Source organism: Coregonus lavaretus, assembly GCF_964263955.1.
Source record: "Coregonus lavaretus genome assembly, chromosome: 6".
NCBI classification, from domain to species: Eukaryota; Metazoa; Chordata; class Actinopteri; order Salmoniformes; family Salmonidae; genus Coregonus; species Coregonus lavaretus.
Window position 1 is genome coordinate 61212639 of NC_139993.1, and position 20835 is coordinate 61233473.

The 20835-nt window shown below is 41.9% G+C and overlaps 1 protein-coding gene across 1 annotated transcript; it reads left to right on the top strand.

Moving 5' to 3' along the window:
• Positions 1-2920: 2920 nt before the first annotated feature.
• Positions 2921-4635, top strand: LOC311130569 (phospholipase A and acyltransferase 4-like). The gene is made up of 4 exons (XM_084163335.1): positions 2921-2983; positions 3132-3228; positions 3658-3935; positions 4037-4635. The coding sequence occupies exons 2-4, from the start codon at positions 3132-3134 to the stop codon at positions 4139-4141; spliced, it is 480 nt and encodes a 159-aa protein (XP_084019461.1). The 5' UTR covers positions 2921-2983; the 3' UTR covers positions 4142-4635.
• The last annotated feature ends 16200 nt before the right edge of the window (positions 4636-20835 follow it).

The window sequence follows — 20835 nt, forward strand, 5'->3', positions numbered from 1 at the left end:
CGGGGCGATAGTCATTTAGTTCAGTTACCTTTGCTTTCTTGGGTACAGGAACAATGGTGGACATCTTGAAGCATGTGGGGACAGCAGACTGGGATAGGGAGAGATTGAATATGTCCGTAAACACTCCAGCCAGCTGGTCTGCGCATGCTCTGAGGACGCGGCTAGGGATGTCGTCTGGGCCAGCAGCCTTGCGAGGGTTAACATGCTTAAATGTCTTACTCATGTTGGCCACGGAGAAGGAGAGCCCACTGTCCTTGGTAGTGGGCCGTGTCGGTGGCACTGTATTATTGTCAAAGCGGGCGAAGAAGGTGTTTAGCTTGTCCGGAAGCAAAACGTTGGTGTCGGCGACGTGGCTGGTTTTCCCATTGTAGCCCGTGATTGTCTCTAGACCCTGCCACATATGTCTTGTGTCTGAGCCATTGAATTGCGACTCCACTTTGTCTCTATACTGACATTTTGCCTGTTTGATTGCCTTACGGAGGGTATAACTACACTGTTTGTATTCGGCCATATTCCCAGTCACCTTGCCATGGTTAAATGCGGTGGTTCACGCTTTAAGCTTTGCGCGAATGCTGCCATCTATCCACGGTTTCTGGTTAGGTTAGGTTTTAATAGTCACAGTGGGTACAACATCTCCTATACACTTCCTGATAAACTCAAACACCGTATCAGTGTATTCGTCGATTTTATTCTCTGAGGCTACCCGGAACATATCCCAGTCCGCGTGATCAAAACAATCTTGAAGCGTGGATTCCTACTGGTCAGACCAGCGTTGAATAGTCCTTAGCACAGGTATTTCCTGTTTGAGTTTCTGCCTATAGGAAGGGAGGAGCAAAATGGAGTTGTGATCAGATTTGCCGAAGGGAGTGCGGGGGAGGGCCTTGTAGGCATCCCGGAAGTTGGAGTAGCAGTGGTTGAGTGTTTTAGCAGCGCGAGTACAACTGGCACATACAGTGGGGAGAACAAGTATTACAAAATCGACAGTGTATCAAATACTTGTTCTCCCCACTGTATGCTCAGGGATATGGTCTAGCTAACCCACGCGATATCTCAGACACCACTGGCCTGATTTTGTTGAAACTTGGGTGAATGAGGGTGTCAAGGCGTGCTGAAGGTGGGTGTGGTGTAGGAATCATGCGCAGGACACAGAGGCTCAGTCCAAAGGCTTTAGTGCAATAAATATATATCCAACCGAAGGAAAATAAGCCCGAAAGCAAAATGCACGACGCACACAGGCGACAAAACGAATGACGCACAAAACATGTGCAAACAACCCTCTAAAACACTGGAGGGAAAATGTAGCTCCAAAACACGAAACAGTAGTACAATCACACACAACGACAAGCACACACAACGAGAACTAAATAGGGCACTAACGAGGACTAACAAGACACAGGTGTACAACATCCAGACAAAACCAATCGAACATGAAACATAGATCGGTGGCAGCTAGTACTCCGGGGACGACGACCGCCGAAGCCTGCCCGAACCAGGAGGAGGAGCAGCCTCGGCCGAAACCGTGACAGAGGGATCTTGCCATAGAGATCCGCCATTTACAAAATTCCACTGATTGGCCCAAGGGTGATGCTATAGTAATAAACTGTATGTATGTTAGTCACACGCAATATCTCAGACACCCCTGGCCTGATTTTGACGAAACTTGAATAATGTGTCTTTCCATAGAGATCAGTCTTTTACACAATTCCACTGATTGGCCCAAAGGGGGCGATGCATCATTAGTGGGGGCAACCTGTTTACCGTTGCCTTGTTTACTGTAGATAAACTGCATATTGTTCTCCTATCTTACTCTATTCATTCAAGGAACAAGTTCAGAATATTAAAGTAAAGGTTTCACAGACCCAGATTAAGCCTAGTCCAGGATGAAAAATCGTTTTCAATTGAGATTATCCATTTGTAATGCTTTTAAATCCAGGAGCAGGTTTAATCTGGGTCCCGCAATCTGTCCCTAAAAGTAAAAACGGGGCTAATACATTATAACATAATATATAATTAACATGAACTGTATGGGAGGATACTCCATAGATACTTTTCCTGCAGTCAATCTAGTGGCCTCATGGGTGGAATGTTATTAATATTTATCATAATTTAATAATTAATAAACATGTCTTTTTTTAAAACAACCGAAGATCCAGTGTTTCGATGTCAAACAGTTTGTTATGTTTCAGTCTTCTGTGATGTATATAAAGTCTAATTTTGGGATGCAAACTCAAAATTGAATACATTCCAACTCTGTATCTGACATGGTACAGGTGTCTTCTTTTTAAGCCCATAACCATGTGTGTGAAGTTTATACTTTTGTTTCTAAGTAGATTTGTTTAAGACTACCAAGAAACACTCCGTGTGACCCTGATTTAGCCCACTGCAGTAAAAGGTTAATCAAGATCGTGTTGTGATAATAGAAAGGCAAGTATCTTCATTTAATATTCTGTTTGCTTTGAAGGAAAAATGACCACACAACCACATTGGTCTTTGAGATGGTCCTTTATTCATTGGGCTATAAACAACATTTTGTATCACTGACATTCTCCATGGACATGAGACATACAGTACGTTACTAAGGTCATGCTACACATGGTTAATATATACACAGAGTATATTTGATCATATCTAAACAACGCTTTCTGCAGTGAGCTAACCTGAAGGAGCAGAGCCTATGTCGCCAAGACTTGCATTATTCATTCCTTAATAAGTGGTTAAACATATTTCCTTTCTGAAGTAGTGATTATGTAGAATTTTTTTAAATCGAGAAACAAACATTCTAAGCCAGAGGTAGAGCTAGTTGCAAAAACGCTTGGGTCTCAAAGAGTTAAATTGAATAACAGGATGTAAATTGAATAAATAACAGGATGTAAGTTGAATAACAGGATGTAGGTTTTGGATCTTGTAATCTAAGGACTAGGTTTTTTTCACAAGGCACAATCAACAGTGAGACATTCACATACAAACCAGGAGTCCTACCACAGTAAGTACTGTTGCTGATCTTTGAATAATGCTAATTATTATTAATCAACAGTACCATAAAAGGTGTGTGTGTGGACATGTTTAACTATGCTTGTGTCTGTGTGTGTGTGTTACGTAATTAAATGTCTTCGTACCCACCTTATTCTTAGATGGAGATTGGTGACATGATTGAGATAAACAGAGGTGCATACAACCACTGGGCTCTGTACATTGGAAATGGAGAGGTCATCCATTTTGTAACTCCAGGTATGATATTTTTCTGGAAATGTATTTGTGGTAGCCTATATTCCAATTCCAGAATTGGAGGAGAGTGTAAACATAATCTGAAGTCAAATGTTAACAGCACAGTAAAACTGATATCTGAACATGGTTGATAGAGTAAGAACTTTTTATAATAATATGCCATTTAGCAGACGCTTTTATCCAAAGCGACTTACAGTCATGCGTGCATACATTTTTTCGTGTATGGGTGGTCCCGGGGATCGAACCCACTACCTTGGCGTTACAAGCGCCGTGCTCTACCAGCTGAGCTACAGATTTTTGAACTTATTCAGTCAGATACAGTATCTGCTGAGTTCTGTCTGCCTCTTTATTTCTCGCATCAAAACACACAATTACACTTACATGTGTACACACACACACACACTCACTTTTTTATTTCTTCCTGTTTTGTAGATGGCCCTTCAAGACTAGCTTTCTGCAGTGTTAGCTCATCCAGCGGCAGTCTTTCCTGTAAAGGCACGATTACAATAGATAAGTTAAAGGATATGGCAGCAGGGAATACTTACAAAATCAACAACTACTTGGATGGCAAGTACAAACCAAGGAGGACTGACGTCATTATGGAGGATGTGGACAAAATGAGAGGTCGCACAGGAAAATATGACGTCCTTGGACAAAACTGCGAGCATTTTGTAACTTTCCTCCGTTATGGCAAATCAGAGTCTAAACAGGTAGCTAAGACAGTATAATTAAGATAATTTTCTAATTAATGCTTTGCTTGAGGAGATGCACTCCATATTAATTTGCTTTCTGCTTGTCTTTTTCCTTGCAGGCAGATGACTTCATGATGGATTTGTTAACTGGTTCTGGCCTGCTTGGTGGACTGGCTCTATTTGCTATTTCTGCAACTGCTGCAGCAATCAAACTTAGTAAATAATTTATTGGGTCTCATGAGTCTAAATCAAATCACATTTAATTTTTCACATACACGTGTTCAGCAGATGTTATTGCGGGTGTAGCGAAATGCTTGTATTCTAGCTCCTACAGTGCAGTAATATCTAACAAGTAATATCTAACAATTTCACAACATATACCCAATACACACAAATCTAAGTAAGGAATGGAATTTAAGAATATGTACATCTACATATACGTGTAGTTCAGTTGGTAGAGCATGGCGTTTGCAACGCCAGGGTTGTGGGTTCGATTCCCATGGGGGCCAGTATGAAAATGTATGCACTCACTAACTGTAAGTTGCTCTGGATAAGAGCGTCTGCTAAATGACTAAAATGTAAATGTAAAAATATACATATTGCAAAGTTTCCTAAGAGCTAGTCGCGAGGCCGCCATATTCGTCGGCACCAGGTATGGAGAATGTCAGTGATGCAAAATGTTGTTTATGGCCCAATGAATAAAGGACCATCTCAAAGACTAATGTGGTTGTGTGGTCATTTTTCCTTCAAAGCAAACAGAATATTAAATGAAGATACTTGCCTTTATATTATCAAAACATGATCTTGATTAACCTTTTACTGCAGTGGGCTAAATCAGGGTCACACGGAGTGTTTCTTGGTAGTCTTATTCAAATCTACTTAGAAACAAAAGTATAAACTTCCCACACATGGTTATGGGCTTAAAAAGAAGACACCTGTACCATGTCAGATACAGAGTTGGAATGTATTCAATTTTGAGTTTGCATCCCAAAATTAGACTTTATATACATCACAGAAGACTGAAACATAACAAACTGTTTGACATCGAAACACTGGATTTTCGGCTGTTAAAATAAAAAGAGTGTAGTATTCAATTATGAAAAATATTAATAACATTCCACCCATGAGGCCACTAGAGGGCGATTGACTGTATGAAAAGTCCCCCAATACAGTTCATGTTAATCATATATTCTGTTATAATGTATTAGCCCCGTTTTTACTTTTAGAGACAGATTGCGGGACCCAGATTAAACCTACTCCTGAATTTAAAAGCATTGTTAATGGATAATGTAAATTGAAAGTGATTCTTAATCCAAGACTAGACAACGCCCATGTGAATGTTTATTGGTCAATAGCGGTCATGTTGTTTTAAGTACAAGTCTGAAAAATAGTGCATTGAGAGACCTTTGTCCATAGATGCCACATGTCAAGTTTCGTGCAGATCGGTCATTCAGTGTCAGAGGAGTAGCATTTTAAGTGTTTTTCACAAAATTCTAAATGGCAAAACATTCATCATTGTGGACCTTATGGGTGCCTGAGGCAAAATTGTTCCTTGTGAGGAGAGGGACCTACAGGGGATTCAGAAAGTATTCAGACCCCTTGACTTTTCTCACATTTTGTTATGTTACAGCCTTATTCTGAATTAAATTATTTTTATCAATCTACACACAATACCCCAAAATGACAGTGCAAAACCAGGTTTTTAGAAATTTTTGCTAATGTAAAACAAAACGGAAATATTACATTTACATAAGTATTCAGACCCTTTACTCAGTACTTTGTTGAAGCACCTTTAGCAGCAATAACAGCCTCGAGTCTTCTTGGGTATGACGCTACAAGCTTGGCACACCTGTATTTGGAGAATTTCTCCCATTTTTCTCTGCAGATCCTCTCAAGCTCTGTCAGGTTGGATGGGGAGCATTGCTGCACAGCTATTTTCAGGTCTCTGTTCGATCGGGTTCAAGTCCGGGCTGTGGCTGGGCCACTCAAGGACATTCAGAGACGTCCCGAAGCCACTCATGCATTGTCTTGGCTGTGTGATTAGGGTCTTTGTCCTGTTGGAAGGTGAACCTTCGCCCAAGTCTGAGGACCTGAGCGCTCTGGAGCAGGTTTTCATCAAGGATCTCTCTGTACTTTACTTGTTCATCTTTGCCTCGATCCTGACTAGTCTCCCAGTCCCTGCCGCTGAAAATCATCCCCACAGCCAGGGGCGGTGTGTTCAATAGGGCGATATGGGCGACGCACTGCCAAACGGGAAAAGGAAGGGATTTTTTTTCTAATCAATTATATCACGGCAACAGTAGTTATCAATGTTGTAATCTAGACGTCTGGTCTGATCTGCCACTAAATGTCCAATCAGGCTAAAGTCGTGCTTCAAATGGCCCCCCCCCCTTTTGGGGCGATTTCAGTCAGGTTGAAAATCGCCCAGAAGTCTGTCATAGACTCCCATGTAAAATCTAGTTTTTTCAAATATCAGAGCTTTCAATACAATCTCTATGGGTTTCTGAGGGCTTGCACTTACGCGCTTTCGTCATACGTAACGTAACCATGAACGTAACTAAGAAAAGAGCGGGTAGCAGCGTCAATCAATTCACGTACTACTGGTAAGATTGCTATAGCGTTCAGTGCAACTCGATTGTCTCTTTGAAATAAGTTACTTTTTGTCGGCGAACAAATCAAGATAAATTGGCAACGAAACAATTAGGACCTCCCAGACCAAATTTTATAATTCAACAGGTTTCTACTAAAGGCGGAAAGTCCTACACCCGAGGATTTTCCAAAAATTAGTACGAACGAAAAACCTGGCTAGCAGGCTGCGATGTAGCTAATGCAGTCTTCTGCTACCCCCTGCTTACTCTTTCACCCTGAAGGCGGCACGGCAGACAGCACCGCTTGGACAGCGACTGGTGTGTAACGGACATGCACCATCTTTCAGGAAAGATTAAGAAACATGAGCTGTCAAAGACCCACATGGATAGCTGTTTGAGATGGTCTGCTTTGGGGAGTGAACATTGCCACTCAACTGGATGAGGGATACAGGCTAGCTGTCCGCCGCCACAACGATGAGGTTAGTGTTGATAATCACAAGTTTACTGGAGAACTGAGACCAAGTAGAGACTTTGGACAGGGTGGATATGGTATAATAAAGGCAGTTTATTCAGAGGTAAAGATATCTGGAATCGCGTGCACGGACCCGTTCGTTATCTGAAGACAATGTTTCATTGTGTGCAGACATTTTATGCAATAAATGAAGTAGGTTGAATCTAGTAGTTCTGATCTTCTGATTGGTCCTGATGAGTTGGGCGAGGTCACCTCCAGGCTAGTGTCACTGTTGCATTGGCTCTGAGTCGGGTTCTCTGTCTTCAAATGTTCAGCCTAAGAGAGGGGATTTGTGTGTGTGTGTGTGTGTGTGTGTGTGTGTGTTTAACAGTGATGATGTGTGTGTGTGTGTGTGTGTGTGTGTGTGTGTGTGTGTGTGTGTGTGTGTTTAACAGTGATGATGTGTGTGTGTGTGTGTTTGTGTGTGTGTGTGTCCTCAGAGCAAGAACTCGTGAGTTGGAAGAACTGAGAGGCCTATGGCGTGGGTGTTGTCCTTGGCCACCTGCTGACAAGGCTGACAAGATAGGACCCTTTTGTCCATTGTTATTGGATAGGAACAGAACTTATAACCAGCTCCTGACCTAAATAGATCTTAGCACAACATTTTACTCAACATATCATATTCCATATTCACTATAACAAATATATTTACTACGACATTAGCAAGAACCGCCACATCCTCAGCCGGCTAATCCAGTGTGTGAAGTTTTGCGGAGTGTTTGAGTTAGCTTTGCGAGGCAAAGATGAAACTGAGGGCTCCACCAACCCTGGTATGCCAACACTTTTGAGATCAGTCAATAAATGCTTCTGGTATTGACTTATATGCTGCCCCTGTCTTCATGTTGTTGCTGGACATATCTTTTTTAAAATGTGTGTAGGTCACCTAAATCATCAGAAAAATTGCCCCCCCTGAGAATTTTTTCAGGAGCCGCCACTGCCCACAGCATGATGCTGCCACCACCATGCTTCACCGTAGGGATGGTGCCAGGTTTCCTCCAGACATGACGCTTGGCATTCAGACCAGATAATCTTCTTTCTCATGGTCTGGGAGTCTTTAGGTTCTTTTGGCAAACTCCAAGCGGGCTGTCTTGTAACTTTTACTGAGGAGAGGCTCCGTCTGGCCACTCTACCAAAAAACTGCCTGATTGGTGGAGTGCTGCAAAGATGGTTGTCCTTCTGGAAGGTTCTCCCATCTCCACAGAGGTACTCTAGAGCTCTGTCAGAGTGACCATCGGGTTCTTGGTCACCTCCCTGACCAAGGCCCTTCTCCCCCGATTGCTCAGTTTGGCCGGGCGGCCAGCTCTAGGAAGAGTCTTGGCGGTTCCAAACTTCTTCCATTTAAGAATGATGGAGGCCACTGTGTTCTTGGGGAACTTCAATGCTGCAGATATTTCCTGCAAATGGTCTGAATACTTATGTCAGTAAGGTATTTCTGTTTTTTATATTTAATACATTTGCAAACATTTCTAAAAACCTGTTTTCGCTTAGTCATTTTGGGGAATTGTTTGTAGATTGCTGAGGAAAAAATTGTTTTTTGAAAAAAGCTGTAACATAACAAAATGTGGAAAAGGTCAAGGGGTCTGAATACTTTCCAAAGGCACTGTATGCACCGAATTTCATGACATTAGGTCAAATGGAATTAGGGGCATGACTGTTCAGAATTTGCATTTTCAATCACTTGTTATAGCGCCACCATCTGGCCAATCAGTATTTAAAAAATTGTTTCTGATCTCTATGGCAAGACGCATCATTCACCAAATCGGGCCAGTAATGCTAGAGATATTGCGTGTGACAAAAGAACGTACGAACATCCTTAAGGACGGACACGGAGACAGGTCTACAGTCCCCTCCCCGATTTCATCTTGGGGGACAATAAAGATGAATTATGGTCCTGAGCACCAAATCATGAAATACTTTGCCCAATAGACCCTTTTCCAGTACACGACACACTGACATCACGCACAGATGAGTGCAACTCTTGGCGGCAGTAAGAAAGCCTTCGCCATCTGTGACATTCAACATAGCTCATACGTTGTTATTACTTCTAAACAAAATCACTTTTTAGGGTTCTCATACACTTACAATGATGTTTTGATTCTTGCTTGAACAGTTGCTAAGAACGTATTTGGCTGTGATCTTTGCAAAATAACTATTTTGGATGCAGCTGTTGTTAGCTAAAATGCTAACGATCATTGATATAGGCTGTAGCAAAAGCTAGCCAAAGAGCAATTTTACTGGTTGAAGTTGAAGTATTTTTTTATGTATAATGCAGTTGATTTGCGATGACACAAACATTATATTAAGCAGGACATTCATACGAGCCTTAAAATCAAATTATATTCCAAAAGTAGTGTGAAATGCACTCATAAGCAACATGTAAATAGAGGCTTTTTTTGCTGGCATTCTATAAGCACTCCCCTTGTTCTGCCACCAACTTGTGCGACAATGTTTGCAAACATCTATTAACAGGATTTCAGGCACCAACAGAGGGCAGTAACATATTACCTTATGATGTATGGGGCATGAACATGGGACTGTTGCAAACTGTCAGACATTTGGGAATAACACCTAAAATGTTTGAAAATACTAGATAAGGCTTTTAAAGCATGTAAGCATGTTATATCTATGGAAATGTAGAAGATTATATGTCCCAAAGTCCTGAGAAGGCTTGAGAACTGGCTTGATTAGACTATAGCTGATTAAATAACACCTCAAAAAAAAAATATATGCAAAGTTGTCTAGAAACAGGCACAGCACAGCACTCTTTATTGGGCAAACATGAGGTAGTCCTACACTGTTGAGCTTTATCAAGAACTACATTACTGTAGGGCAGTAGTTCCCAACTTTTTTCGGTTACTGTGCCACCAACTTAATTTTGCTCTTCCCGGAGTAACCCTGAAGTACCCCCTCATATGCATTTTACCAGTAGGCCTATGGTCTCATGAGTCTTCTCAAATACCCCCTGCAATAGGCCAAGTACCCCCAGGGGTCCTTGTACCCCTGGTTGGGAACCACTGTTGTAGGGTACCTGTATTCCTACTAAAGAGAGTTGTTAACGTTGTTATTGTTTCATGTCCGGTTCGCTCTGGCTGTTGTTATAATTGTTTAATTATTTTAGCAGCAATCATCGACTAGCAAAGTTGATACATTGTATCATTTCACCTCACCTGTGAGAGTGAAGGAGAAATTCAGCAACTCTTGGAGGACAGTGGAAGTTGATAACAGTTGATAAAACCAATGCATTTTGGGCCTTTGTCTTCACTCTTCACCAGGGGTTTACAGGTGAAAAAGTAAGGAGGCTCTTAAACATGATGTGATTGGTAAATGGGTTCTGAAAATCTGATCAATCAGAGGCCATTTGAAAAATATAAAAATCTCTTACAAAAGCAGGCGAGGAGAGGACGGAGAAGAGGTTGCAAGGAGTCGAGCAAAACCAATTGAGATTCTCCCCTGCTGTCCTCCAACAGTTGCTGAATTTCCTCTTTACTGAAGAACGAGGTAACACCGCTTAATTGGACCTCACCTGTGAGAACCATGAGCACGGGCAAGTCTGATTAGGCAGACTTTACAATGCAGAAAACCATTCAAAGTTATGATATACTGTATTACCAGAGCTAGGCCTAAATTTTTCCCCTTCCACTTGCAGGCTTTTAGATATTTGTTTGATAACAAACAGCCTAGTCCAGTCATTTATTTATTATTTTAATTTTATGTTTAGCTGGCTAACAAGCTGGTAACTTGACCAGCATTATGGTTTAAGATGGCAGTTGGAGAAAGGAAAGGAAAGGGCTCCTGGATACTGTCTTTGTTACATTACCGTTTTTGAAGAATTAGATATGTTTATTTTTTTCATGGCAATCAATACGTTTTAGATTTAGGTAAATATGTGCATAGCATCAGTGCATTGTGAATGACCACTGAGAAAACACTCTGGACAACAGTTCATTTGTCTCTTCAGTAAGTACAAAATGACCAAAGTGTCACTATAAAATGTTCACATACTAATTGGAACTAGGAAACTCAGAAATGTCCGACTTGCTAACTGGTTGTAGTTATACAGTGGAGGCTCCTCAGAGGAGGAAGGGGAGGACCATCCTCCTCAGTGAATTTCAGAAAAATACAAATAGTGAAACATTAAAAAGTTTTCCTTTTTAGATAAAACTATAAGAAATATATTCACAAAACCAAATAATGTTTTAAAATACACTGTTTTGCAATGAAGGTCTACAGTAGCCTCTACAGGACTCTGTAGGGTAGCACCATGGTGTAGCCAGATGACAGCTAGCTTCTGTCCTCCTCTGGGTACTTTGACTTCAATACAAAACCTAGGAGGCTCATGGTTTTTAGCCCCTTCCATAGACTTACACAGTAATTATGACTACTTCCGGAGGACGTCCTCCAACCTATCAGAGATCTTGCATTATGAACTGACATGTTGTCCACCAACTTTTTGAAGGCAGATTTGTTAAACAACAGGTTTCAAATTTTGACCAGTTGATGTCCCAGGGACAGGAGGTTCAGAACACAAACCACATGTCAAGGCAACAGGTCTAGACGATAAGATTATAAGAAAGGGGCTCTGGGATTGTTTACTTTAGAAGTTGTCTATTTCGCTTAATGGGCCCCTGGATCTCCTGATGGGTCTCCAGTAGGATCATTTATATGCATGGTTTTATCAAGGCTTCCTGCCCAAAAGGTAGTAAGCTCCATTGAAAAAGGGAGGATGGTACATATAGTAGTACTGAATATTGCATTCTTAGGACTGATTCATATAAAAAATGTTTAGGACTGATTAAGATGTAGCATAGTGAAAACAAAGTATTTGTTTATTTTCTCTTTCTGGACGGATGGAATGTCCACTACCAAGTTTTCTGATGAGTTTAACAATGATTCTGTATCTCTCCCTTTGAAATGCTTCCTGAAAAAAACACTTAACCAGCACTTGCACTTCTAGCTCTGACTCTACTGACAGCTACGTTATTGAGGAAAAATGTACTTTCTATGCCTGTGAAATGTGGTTGTCCCACCTAGCTATCGTAAGATGAATGCACTAACTGTAAGTCGCTCTGGATAAGAGCGTCTGCTAAATGACAAGAATGTCAAATGTAAAAAAAAAAATCTATACAAATTAATATTTGTTAGTGGTGTTTATACCGTGTCTGATTTATTACAAGTGCTGTAATTTTTATTCAAGGTACTGTTTGAAGAGGGAGGGCTTCAGTTGTTTTCGGAAGATGGGCAGGGACTGCTGTCCTAATAACTACAGGGGGAAGCTGGTTCCACCATTGGAGTGCCAGGAGAGAGAAGAGCTTGGACTGGGCTGAGCGGGAGCTGCCCTCCCGCAAGGGACCTGAGGTGGCAGAATGCAGTGCTCGGGTTGGGGTTTAGGGTTTGAGCATAGCATGAAGGTATGTATGGGCAGTTCCTCTTGCTGTTCCGTATGCAAGCACCATGGTCTTGTAGTGGATGCAAGCTTCGACTGGAAGCCAGCGGAGCATGTGGAGGGGCAAGGAGACATGAGAGAACTTGGGAAGGTTGAATGTAAGTTAGTTGAGTGTAGTTGAGTGTAATCCACATAGCAACGATAGGAGAGACCATGTGAGGATATGACGGAGCTGAGTGACTTGGTGTATAGAGAAAAGAGGAGAGGGCCTAGAACCGAGCCCTGGAGGACACCAGTAGTGAGAGAAAGTGGTGCAGACACAGATCCTCGCCATGTCACCTGGTAGGAGCGGCCTGCCAGGTAGGATGCAATCCAAGAGTGTGCAGAGCCTGAGACACCCAGCCCTGAGAGGGTTGAGAGGAGGATCTGATGGTTCACGGTGTTGAAGGCAGCGGATAGATCTAGGAGGATGACAACATAGCAGAGAGAGTCAGCTTTGGCAGTGCAGAGAGCCTCGATGACACAGAGAGGAGCAGTCTTGGTCAAGAAGATCGTTCTGAGAGAGATTACGAGAAAGTTGATCAGAGACAAGTGTTTTGGAAAGAAAGGAAAGAAGGGATATAGGTCTATAGTTTTTGACGTCAGATGAGTCGAGTGTTGGTTTCTTGAGGAGGGGAGCAACTTGGGCCATTTTGAAGTCGGAGGGGATGCAGCCAGTGTTCAGGGATGAGTTGATGAGGGAAGTGAAGAATGGGAGAAGGTCTCCAGAGATGGTCTGGAGAAGGGAGGAGGGGATGGGGTCCAGAGGGTAGGTTGTCAGGCGACCAGACCTCACTAGTCACAGGATGTCATCTGGAGAGAGAGCGGAGAAAGAGGTCAAGGCGTAGAGTAGTTCTGTGTGAGTGAGTCAAGTGGACTGAGCGAATGAGTAGCGGATGTCGTCAAACTTTTTTTCAAAGTGGTTGACAAAGTCGTCCGCAGAGAGGGAGGAGGGAGGGAGGGGGTGGATAATTAAGGAGGGAGGAGAAGGTGTAAAATAGTTCCTTATGGTTAGAGGCAGAAGCTTGAAATGTAGAGTGGTAGAAAGTGGCTTTAGCAGCGGATACAGAGGAAGAGAAGGTAGAGAGGAGGGAGTGAAAGGATGTTTAGTTTACCTCCATTTTCGCTCAGCTGCCCGCAGCCCTGTTCTGTAAGCTCACAATGAGTCACTAAGCCACGGAGCAGGAGGGGAGGGCCGAGCCGGCCGGGAGGAAAGGGGACATTGCGAGTCATAGATTGCATAAAGGGATCGGGTAGGGTCGAAGAGGCAGAATCAGGAGACAGAAGGGAGATATGATAGGATAGAAGAGGATAGAGAAGTGGGAGAGAGAGAGAGAGAAAGCGAAGATTGCGACGGCGCATGACCATCTGGGTAGGGGATGAGTGGTTAGGGTTGGAGGAAAGGGAGAGAAAAGGAAACAAAGTAGTGATCAGAGACCTGGAGGGGGGTTGCAGTGAGATTAGTAGGTGAACAGCCTCTAGTAAAGATGACGTCAAGCGTATTACCTGCCTTGTGATTGGGAGGGGACTGGGAAAGGGTGAGGTCAAAAGAGGCAAGGAGGGGAAAGAGAGAATTGGAAAGAAATTAATCGAAGTCGCCAAGTACGAAGAGCGGTGAGCCATCGTCAGGAAATGAGCTTATCAAGGTGTCAAGCTCATTTAGGAACTCTCCAAGGGCACCTGGTGAGCGAGATGACAATAATGTTAAGCTTGAGTGGATAAGTGACAGTGACAGCATGGAATTCAAATGAGAAGATGGTGAGAGAAAATAGAAAATCTCCACTTTGGAGAAATGAGTAGACCTGTGCCACCATCGCGATGACCAGATGCTCTCGGACTATGAGAGAAAACATAGTCAGATGAAGAAAGAGCAGCTGCAGTAGCATTGTTCTCTGGGGTGACCTATGACTCCGTCAGGGCCAAAAAGTCAAGGGACTGAAGGGCAACATAGGCTGAGATGAACTCGGTGTTCTTGACTGCAGACCAGCAGTTCCAAACACTGCCAGAGACCCAGAATTCCACATGGGTTGTGCGCACAGGGTACATTAAATTAGAATGGTTACAGCCAAGGGGTGGGGATCGTCTGTAAAGCATACAGGGAGAGGTGCGAACAGGTATACATAAACACACACATAGTTGACAAAGCTACAATAGAGCAAAAATGAGATCATCTGTAAATAACTAGGTAAGATACTCAAGTGAGAGAGTGGAGCCTTCCTCTCTTTTCTTCTGCAGAACAGTCTTTGCTTCGGCGACGGTCTTAGTATACATATTTTTGTTAGCCGCATGTGTGACATAACTCCTCCAGTCCTATTTATGATATCATTTAAAAAGATTATACCTTTTATAAACATTCTTTCAAAGGGAAACCTGTCTCTAGTCTATTGATGTCACCGATCTTCTAACGAGGGTGATCAGACCTCACCAGAAAGTCAGAACAGAAATCAGAGGTCATCCAACAACATTAAGTGAGTCTGTTCTTTCTATTTTCTTCACACTCATTAATTTAAAAGATTTCAAACATGCTCTACTCATCAGGAGAACTTACATGGTGTTCAACCAAATTTCAGACAACAGATACTTCAGTAAATTGCATTTGTGTGCCCTTTAAGGTGCATCCTTTTTAACCTGTGAAGAACCTTCTAAAACAAGTGAAAAACCCACACAATAAATCAGACACGGTATTAACACCACTAACAAATATTCATTTGTATAGACGGGTGGGGTTGTGTGTGTATGCAGGTGTGTGTGTGGTAAAACGTAAAAACAAACAAATGGCCAGGCCTTACTTAATTTGGGAGCTCCCTTAACAGCCGGATCCGGGTACCTTTATACTTTATAGTATTACAGCGTCTCACTAACTGTTCTCCCAAGGCACCTGCCTCAGGAAGCATTTCAAAGGGAGAGATACAGAATCGTTGTTAAACTCATCAGAAAACTTGGTAGTGGACATTCCATCAGACCTGGAAGAGAAAATCAACATGTACTTACTTTTCACTATGCTACATCTTAATCAGTCCTAAACATTTTTTATATGAATCAGTCCTAAGAATACAATATTCAGTACTACTATACAGTGAGGGAAAAAAGTATTTGATCCCCTGCTGATTTTGTACGTTTGCCCACTGACAAAGACATGATCAGTCTATAATTTTAATGGTAGGTTTATTTGAACAGTGAGAGACAGAATAACAATACAACAATCCAGAAAAACGCATGTCAAAAATGTTATAAATTGATTTGCATTTTAATGAGGGAAATAAGTATTTGACCCCTCTGCAAAACATGACTTAGTACTTGGTGGCAAAACCCTTGTTGGCAATCACAGAGGTCAGACGTTTCTTGTCGTTGGCCACCAGGTTTACACACATCTCAGGAGGGATTTTGTCCCACTCCTCTTTGCAGATCTTCTCCAAGTCATTAAGGTTTCGAGGCTGACGTTTGACAACTCGTACCTTCAGCTCCCTCCACAGATTTTCTATGGGATTAAGGTCTGGAGACTGGCTAGGCCACTCCAGGACCTTAATGTGCTTCTTCTTGAGCCACTCCTTTGTTGCCTTGGTCGTGTGTTTTGGGTCATTGTCATGCTGGAATACCCATCCACGACCCATTTTCAGTGCCCTGGCTGAGCGAAGGAGGTTCTCACCCAAGATTTGACGGTACATGGCCCCGTCCATCGTCCCTTTGATGCGGTGAAGTTGTCCTGTCCCCTTAGCAGAAAAACACCCCCAAAGCATAATGTTTCCACCTCCATGTTTGACGGTGGGGATGGTGTTCTTGGGTTCATAGGCAGCATTCCTCCTCCTCCAAACACGTCAAGTTGAGTTGATGCCAAATAGCTCCATTTTGGTCTCATCTGACCACAACACTTTCACCCAGTTCTCCTCTGAATCATTCAGATGTTCATTGGCAAACTTCAGACGGGCCTGTATATGTGCTTTCTTGAGCAGGGGGACCTTGCGGGCGCTGCAGGATTTCAGTCCTTCACAGCGTAGTGTGTTACCAATTGTTTTCTTGGTGACTATGGTCCCAGCTGCCTTGAGATCATTGACAAGATCCTCCCATGTAGTTCTGGGCTGATTCCTCACCATTCTCATGATCATTGCAACTCCACGAGGTGAGATCTTGCATGGAGCCCCAGGCCGAGGAGATTGACAGTTATTTTGTGTTTCTTCCATTTGTGAATAATCGCACCAACTGTTGTCACCTTCTCACTAAACTGCTTGGCGATGGTCTTCTAGCCCATTCCAGCCTTGTGTAGGTCTACAATCTTGTCCCTGACATCCTTGGAGAGCTCTTTGGTCTTGGCCATGGTGGAGAGTTTGGAATCTGATTGATTGATTGCTTCTGTGGACAGGTGTCTTTTATACAGATAACAAGCTGAGATTAGGAGCACTCCCTTTAAGAATGTGCTCCTAATCTCAGCTCGTTACCTGTATAAAAGACACCTGGGAGCCAGAAATCTTTCTGATTGAGAGGGGGTCAAATACTTATTTCCCTAATTAAAATGCAAATCAATTGCGTTTTTCAGGATTTTTTTGTTGTTATTCTGTCTCTCACTGTTCAAATAAACCTACCATTAAAATTATAGACTGATCATTTCTTTGTCAGTGGGCAAATGTACAAAATCAGCAGGGGATCAAATACTTTTTTCCCTCACTGTATCATAACTTTTGAATGGTTTTCTGCATTGTAAAGTCTGCCTAATCAGACTTGGCCGTGCTCATGGTTCTCACAGGTGAGGTGCAATTAAGCGGTCGCTACCTCGTTCTTCAGTAAAGAGGAAATTCAGCAACTCTTGGATGACAGCGGGGGAGAATCTCAATTGGTTTTGCTCTACTCCTTGCAACCTCTTCTCCGTCCTCTCCTCGCCTCCTTATTTTTCAAATGGCCTCAATCACATCATGTTTAAGAGCCTCCTTACTTTTTCACCTGTAAACCCCTGGTGAAGAGTGAAGACAATGGCCCAAAATGCATTGGTTTTATCAACTGTTATCAACTTCCACTGTCCTCCAAGAGTTGCTGAATTTCTTCTTCACTCTCACAGGTGAGGTGAAATTATACAATGCATCGACTTTGCTGGCGATGTGTGCTGCTAAAATAATTAAACAATTATAACAACAGCCGGAGCAAACCGGACATGAAACAATAACAACGTTAACAACTCTCATTAGTAGGAATACAGGTACCCTACAACAGTGGTTCCCAACCAGGGGTACAAGGACCCCTGGGGGTACTTGGCCTATCCACTCATGAGACCATTGGCCTACTGGTAAATGCACATGAGTGGGTACTACAGGGTTACTCCGGGAAGAGCAAAATTCAGTTGGTGGCACAGTAACCGAAAAAGGTTGGGAACCACTGCCCTACAGAAATGTAGTTCTTGATAAAGCTCAACAGTGTATGACTACCTCATGTTTGCCCAATAAAGAGCGCTGTGCAGAGAACACAATCAGACAGTATTCTTCAGACACGGTCGCCTGTTTCTAACCAACTTTGTATCCTGTTTCCATTGATAATTCTTTAAATGTTTCTACAACTTGATTGGAGTCCACCTGTGGTAAATGCAATTGATTGGACATGATTTGGAAAGGCACACACCTGTCTATATAAGGTCCCATGGTTGGAAGTGCATTTCAGAGCAAAAACCAAGCCATGAGGTTGAAATAATTGTCCTTAGAGATCTGAGACAGGATTGTGTCGAGGCACAGATCTGAAAAAGGGTACCAAAAAATGTCTGCAGCATTGAAGTTCCCCAAGAACACAGTGGCCTCCATCATTCTTAATTGGAATAAGATTGGAACCACCAAGACTCTTGCTAGAGCTGTCCGCCCGGCAAAACTGAGCAATCGGGGGAGAAGGGCCTTGGTCATGGAGGAGACCAAGAACCTGATGGTCACTCTGACAGAGCTCTAGAGTTCCTCTGTGGAGATGGGAGAACCTTCCAGAAGGACAACCATCTTTGCAGCACTCCACCAATCAGGCCTTTATGGTAGAGTGGCCAGACGGAGCCACTCTTCAATAAAAGTTACATGACAGCTCCATTGGAGTTTGCCAAAAGCCACCTAAAGACGAATCTTCTACATTTCCATAGATATAACATGCTTACATGCTTTAAAAGCCTTATCTAGTATTTTCAAACATTTGAGGTGTTATTGCCAAATGTCTCTCCTGTATGACAGTTTGCAACAGTCCCATGTTCATGCCCCATACATCGAAAGGTAAACTGTTACTGCCCTCTGTTGGTGGTCTGAAAACCTGTTAATAGCTTTCTGTGTTGGCAAACATTGCGCACGAGGGCGATGCGCACAAGTTGGTGGCAGAACAAGGGGAGTTCTTATAGAACACCAGCAAAAAAAGCCTCTATTTACATGTTGCTTATGAGGGATTTTCACACTACTTTTGGAATTTAATTGGATTTTAAGGCTCGTATGAATGTCCTGCTTAATATAATGTTTGTGTCATCGCAAATCAACTGCATTATTGTCACGCCCTGACTCTGGAGACTCGTATATGTTGAGTCAGGGTGTGTATGTTCTATATTGTGTATTTCTATGTTGGTGTTCTATTATGTCTAGATCTATGTTGGCCGGTGTGGTTCCCAATCAGGGGCAGCTGTCACTCGTTGTCTCTGATTGGGAACCATACTTAGGCAGTCTATTGGCACTAGTGGGTTGTGGGATCTTGTTCCAGTTATGGTATGTTGTGTTGTCTTGGACTTCACGGTTCGGTTTGTTGGTTGTTTATCCCTTTAAATAAACATGTATGCATATCACGCTGCGCCTTGGTCTGACCCGTTCATCAACGATCGTGACAATTATACATAAAAAAATACTTCAACTTCAACCAGTAAAATGGCTCTTTGGCTAGCTTTGGCTACAGCCTATATCAATGAGCGTTAACATTCTAGCTAACAACAGCTGCATCCAAAGTAGTTATTTTGCAAAGATCACAACCAAATATGTTCTTAGCAACTGTTCAAGCAAGAATCAAAACATCATTGTAAGTGTATGAGAACCCTAAAAAGTGATTTTGTTTAGAAGTAATAACAACGTATGGGCTATGTTGAATGTCGCAGATGGCTAAGGCTTTCTTTTTTTAATTTATTTTTTATTCTTTTTTATTTATAAATTTTTTTTTGGGGGGGGGAATGGATCAGCTTATTATTGCAGATAGATTGTATCTTCTATCAATGTAATTGTCTGCATCACTTCCAATCCCCCATGTTTTTTTTTTTTATATATATATTTTTTTATATATATACTCCCCATTATTACTTTTCAACCCCACCATCCTTTCCCTACTTGGAGTAAATTAGTGAACAACAATGCCCAGGCCTCTACTTCCGGTCTATACTTACTATCTACACCTTATGGACAGAGTTACTTTTACAATAATTCTATTATATATATATATATATATTATTATTATTTTTAATTTTTATTTTTTTTGCTCCTGAACTTCTTCTACTCTCAACCTCTCCGATCATTTTCATGATGTCCATCCGGTTTGCTTCTATATGCCATATCTTTCTAACTGTGCTCTTTCCCAAAAGCTCCCAACATACAACCTATATACTTATTATGGACACAGTATGCTTTACATTATTAGCTATCTTTGTTATTATTTGTTGTTATTTGTTATTAGTCCCATCCTTCAACTCTATTCAATACCTCCCATCTATCTCTTAACACCATCCATATAGGATTTCTATTTGCCATATATATTTCAACCGTAATGTGATGTTTTACAAAAGTTTTGAACCTTTCTATTCTCATTGCTTCTACAGATTGTGAATTAAAAATAAACAGTTTTGCTAAAAGTATTATTATATTATTGATTGATTGACTATGACTTTTCAGATCACCCAGTAATGCTATCTGCAAGGTTAATTCCAGGTAAATATTGCAATCCTTTAGCCATTCCTGGACCTGTGTCCAAAAACAAGCTACAAATGGACAGAACCAAAACAAATGATCCAATGATTCCGTCTCTTCACAGCAAAATCTGCAGAGCTGGGAAGATTGTATCCCCCATATAAATAACATTCTATTGGTAGCAAGAATTTTATATAATAATTTAAATTGAAAGATTCTAATTTTTGAATCCGGTGTCGTTTTGCGTGTCAGTTCATAAACACTATGCCATGGGATCGGTACATCAAAGATCTCTTCCCAACTATTTTGCAATCTATATGGGACGGCTGTCAATCCTTTGGTCCTTAAGTGAAACTGATATATTTTTTTATTTATCACAGTTTTCCTTAACCAATTATGTTCTTTAATGCAAGGCCGACAGACAAGTTCCTTACTTTCTCCCCCTTCCACTTTCCTCTTCCATTTTTGCGGTAAGGCTGCAATTATTTGGTTGTAATTTTGGGTAGAGCAGACATTTCCA

Coding starts and splice junctions, on each gene's coding strand:
- LOC311130569 (XM_084163335.1), top strand. CDS start 3,132: ATGGAGATTGGTGACATGATTGAGATAAACAGAGGTGCATACAACCAC. Junction 3,229..3,657: donor CATCCATTTTGTAACTCCAG/GTATGATATTTT, acceptor CCTGTTTTGTAG/ATGGCCCTTCAAGACTAGCT. Junction 3,936..4,036: donor GCAAATCAGAGTCTAAACAG/GTAGCTAAGACA, acceptor TTTTCCTTGCAG/GCAGATGACTTCATGATGGA.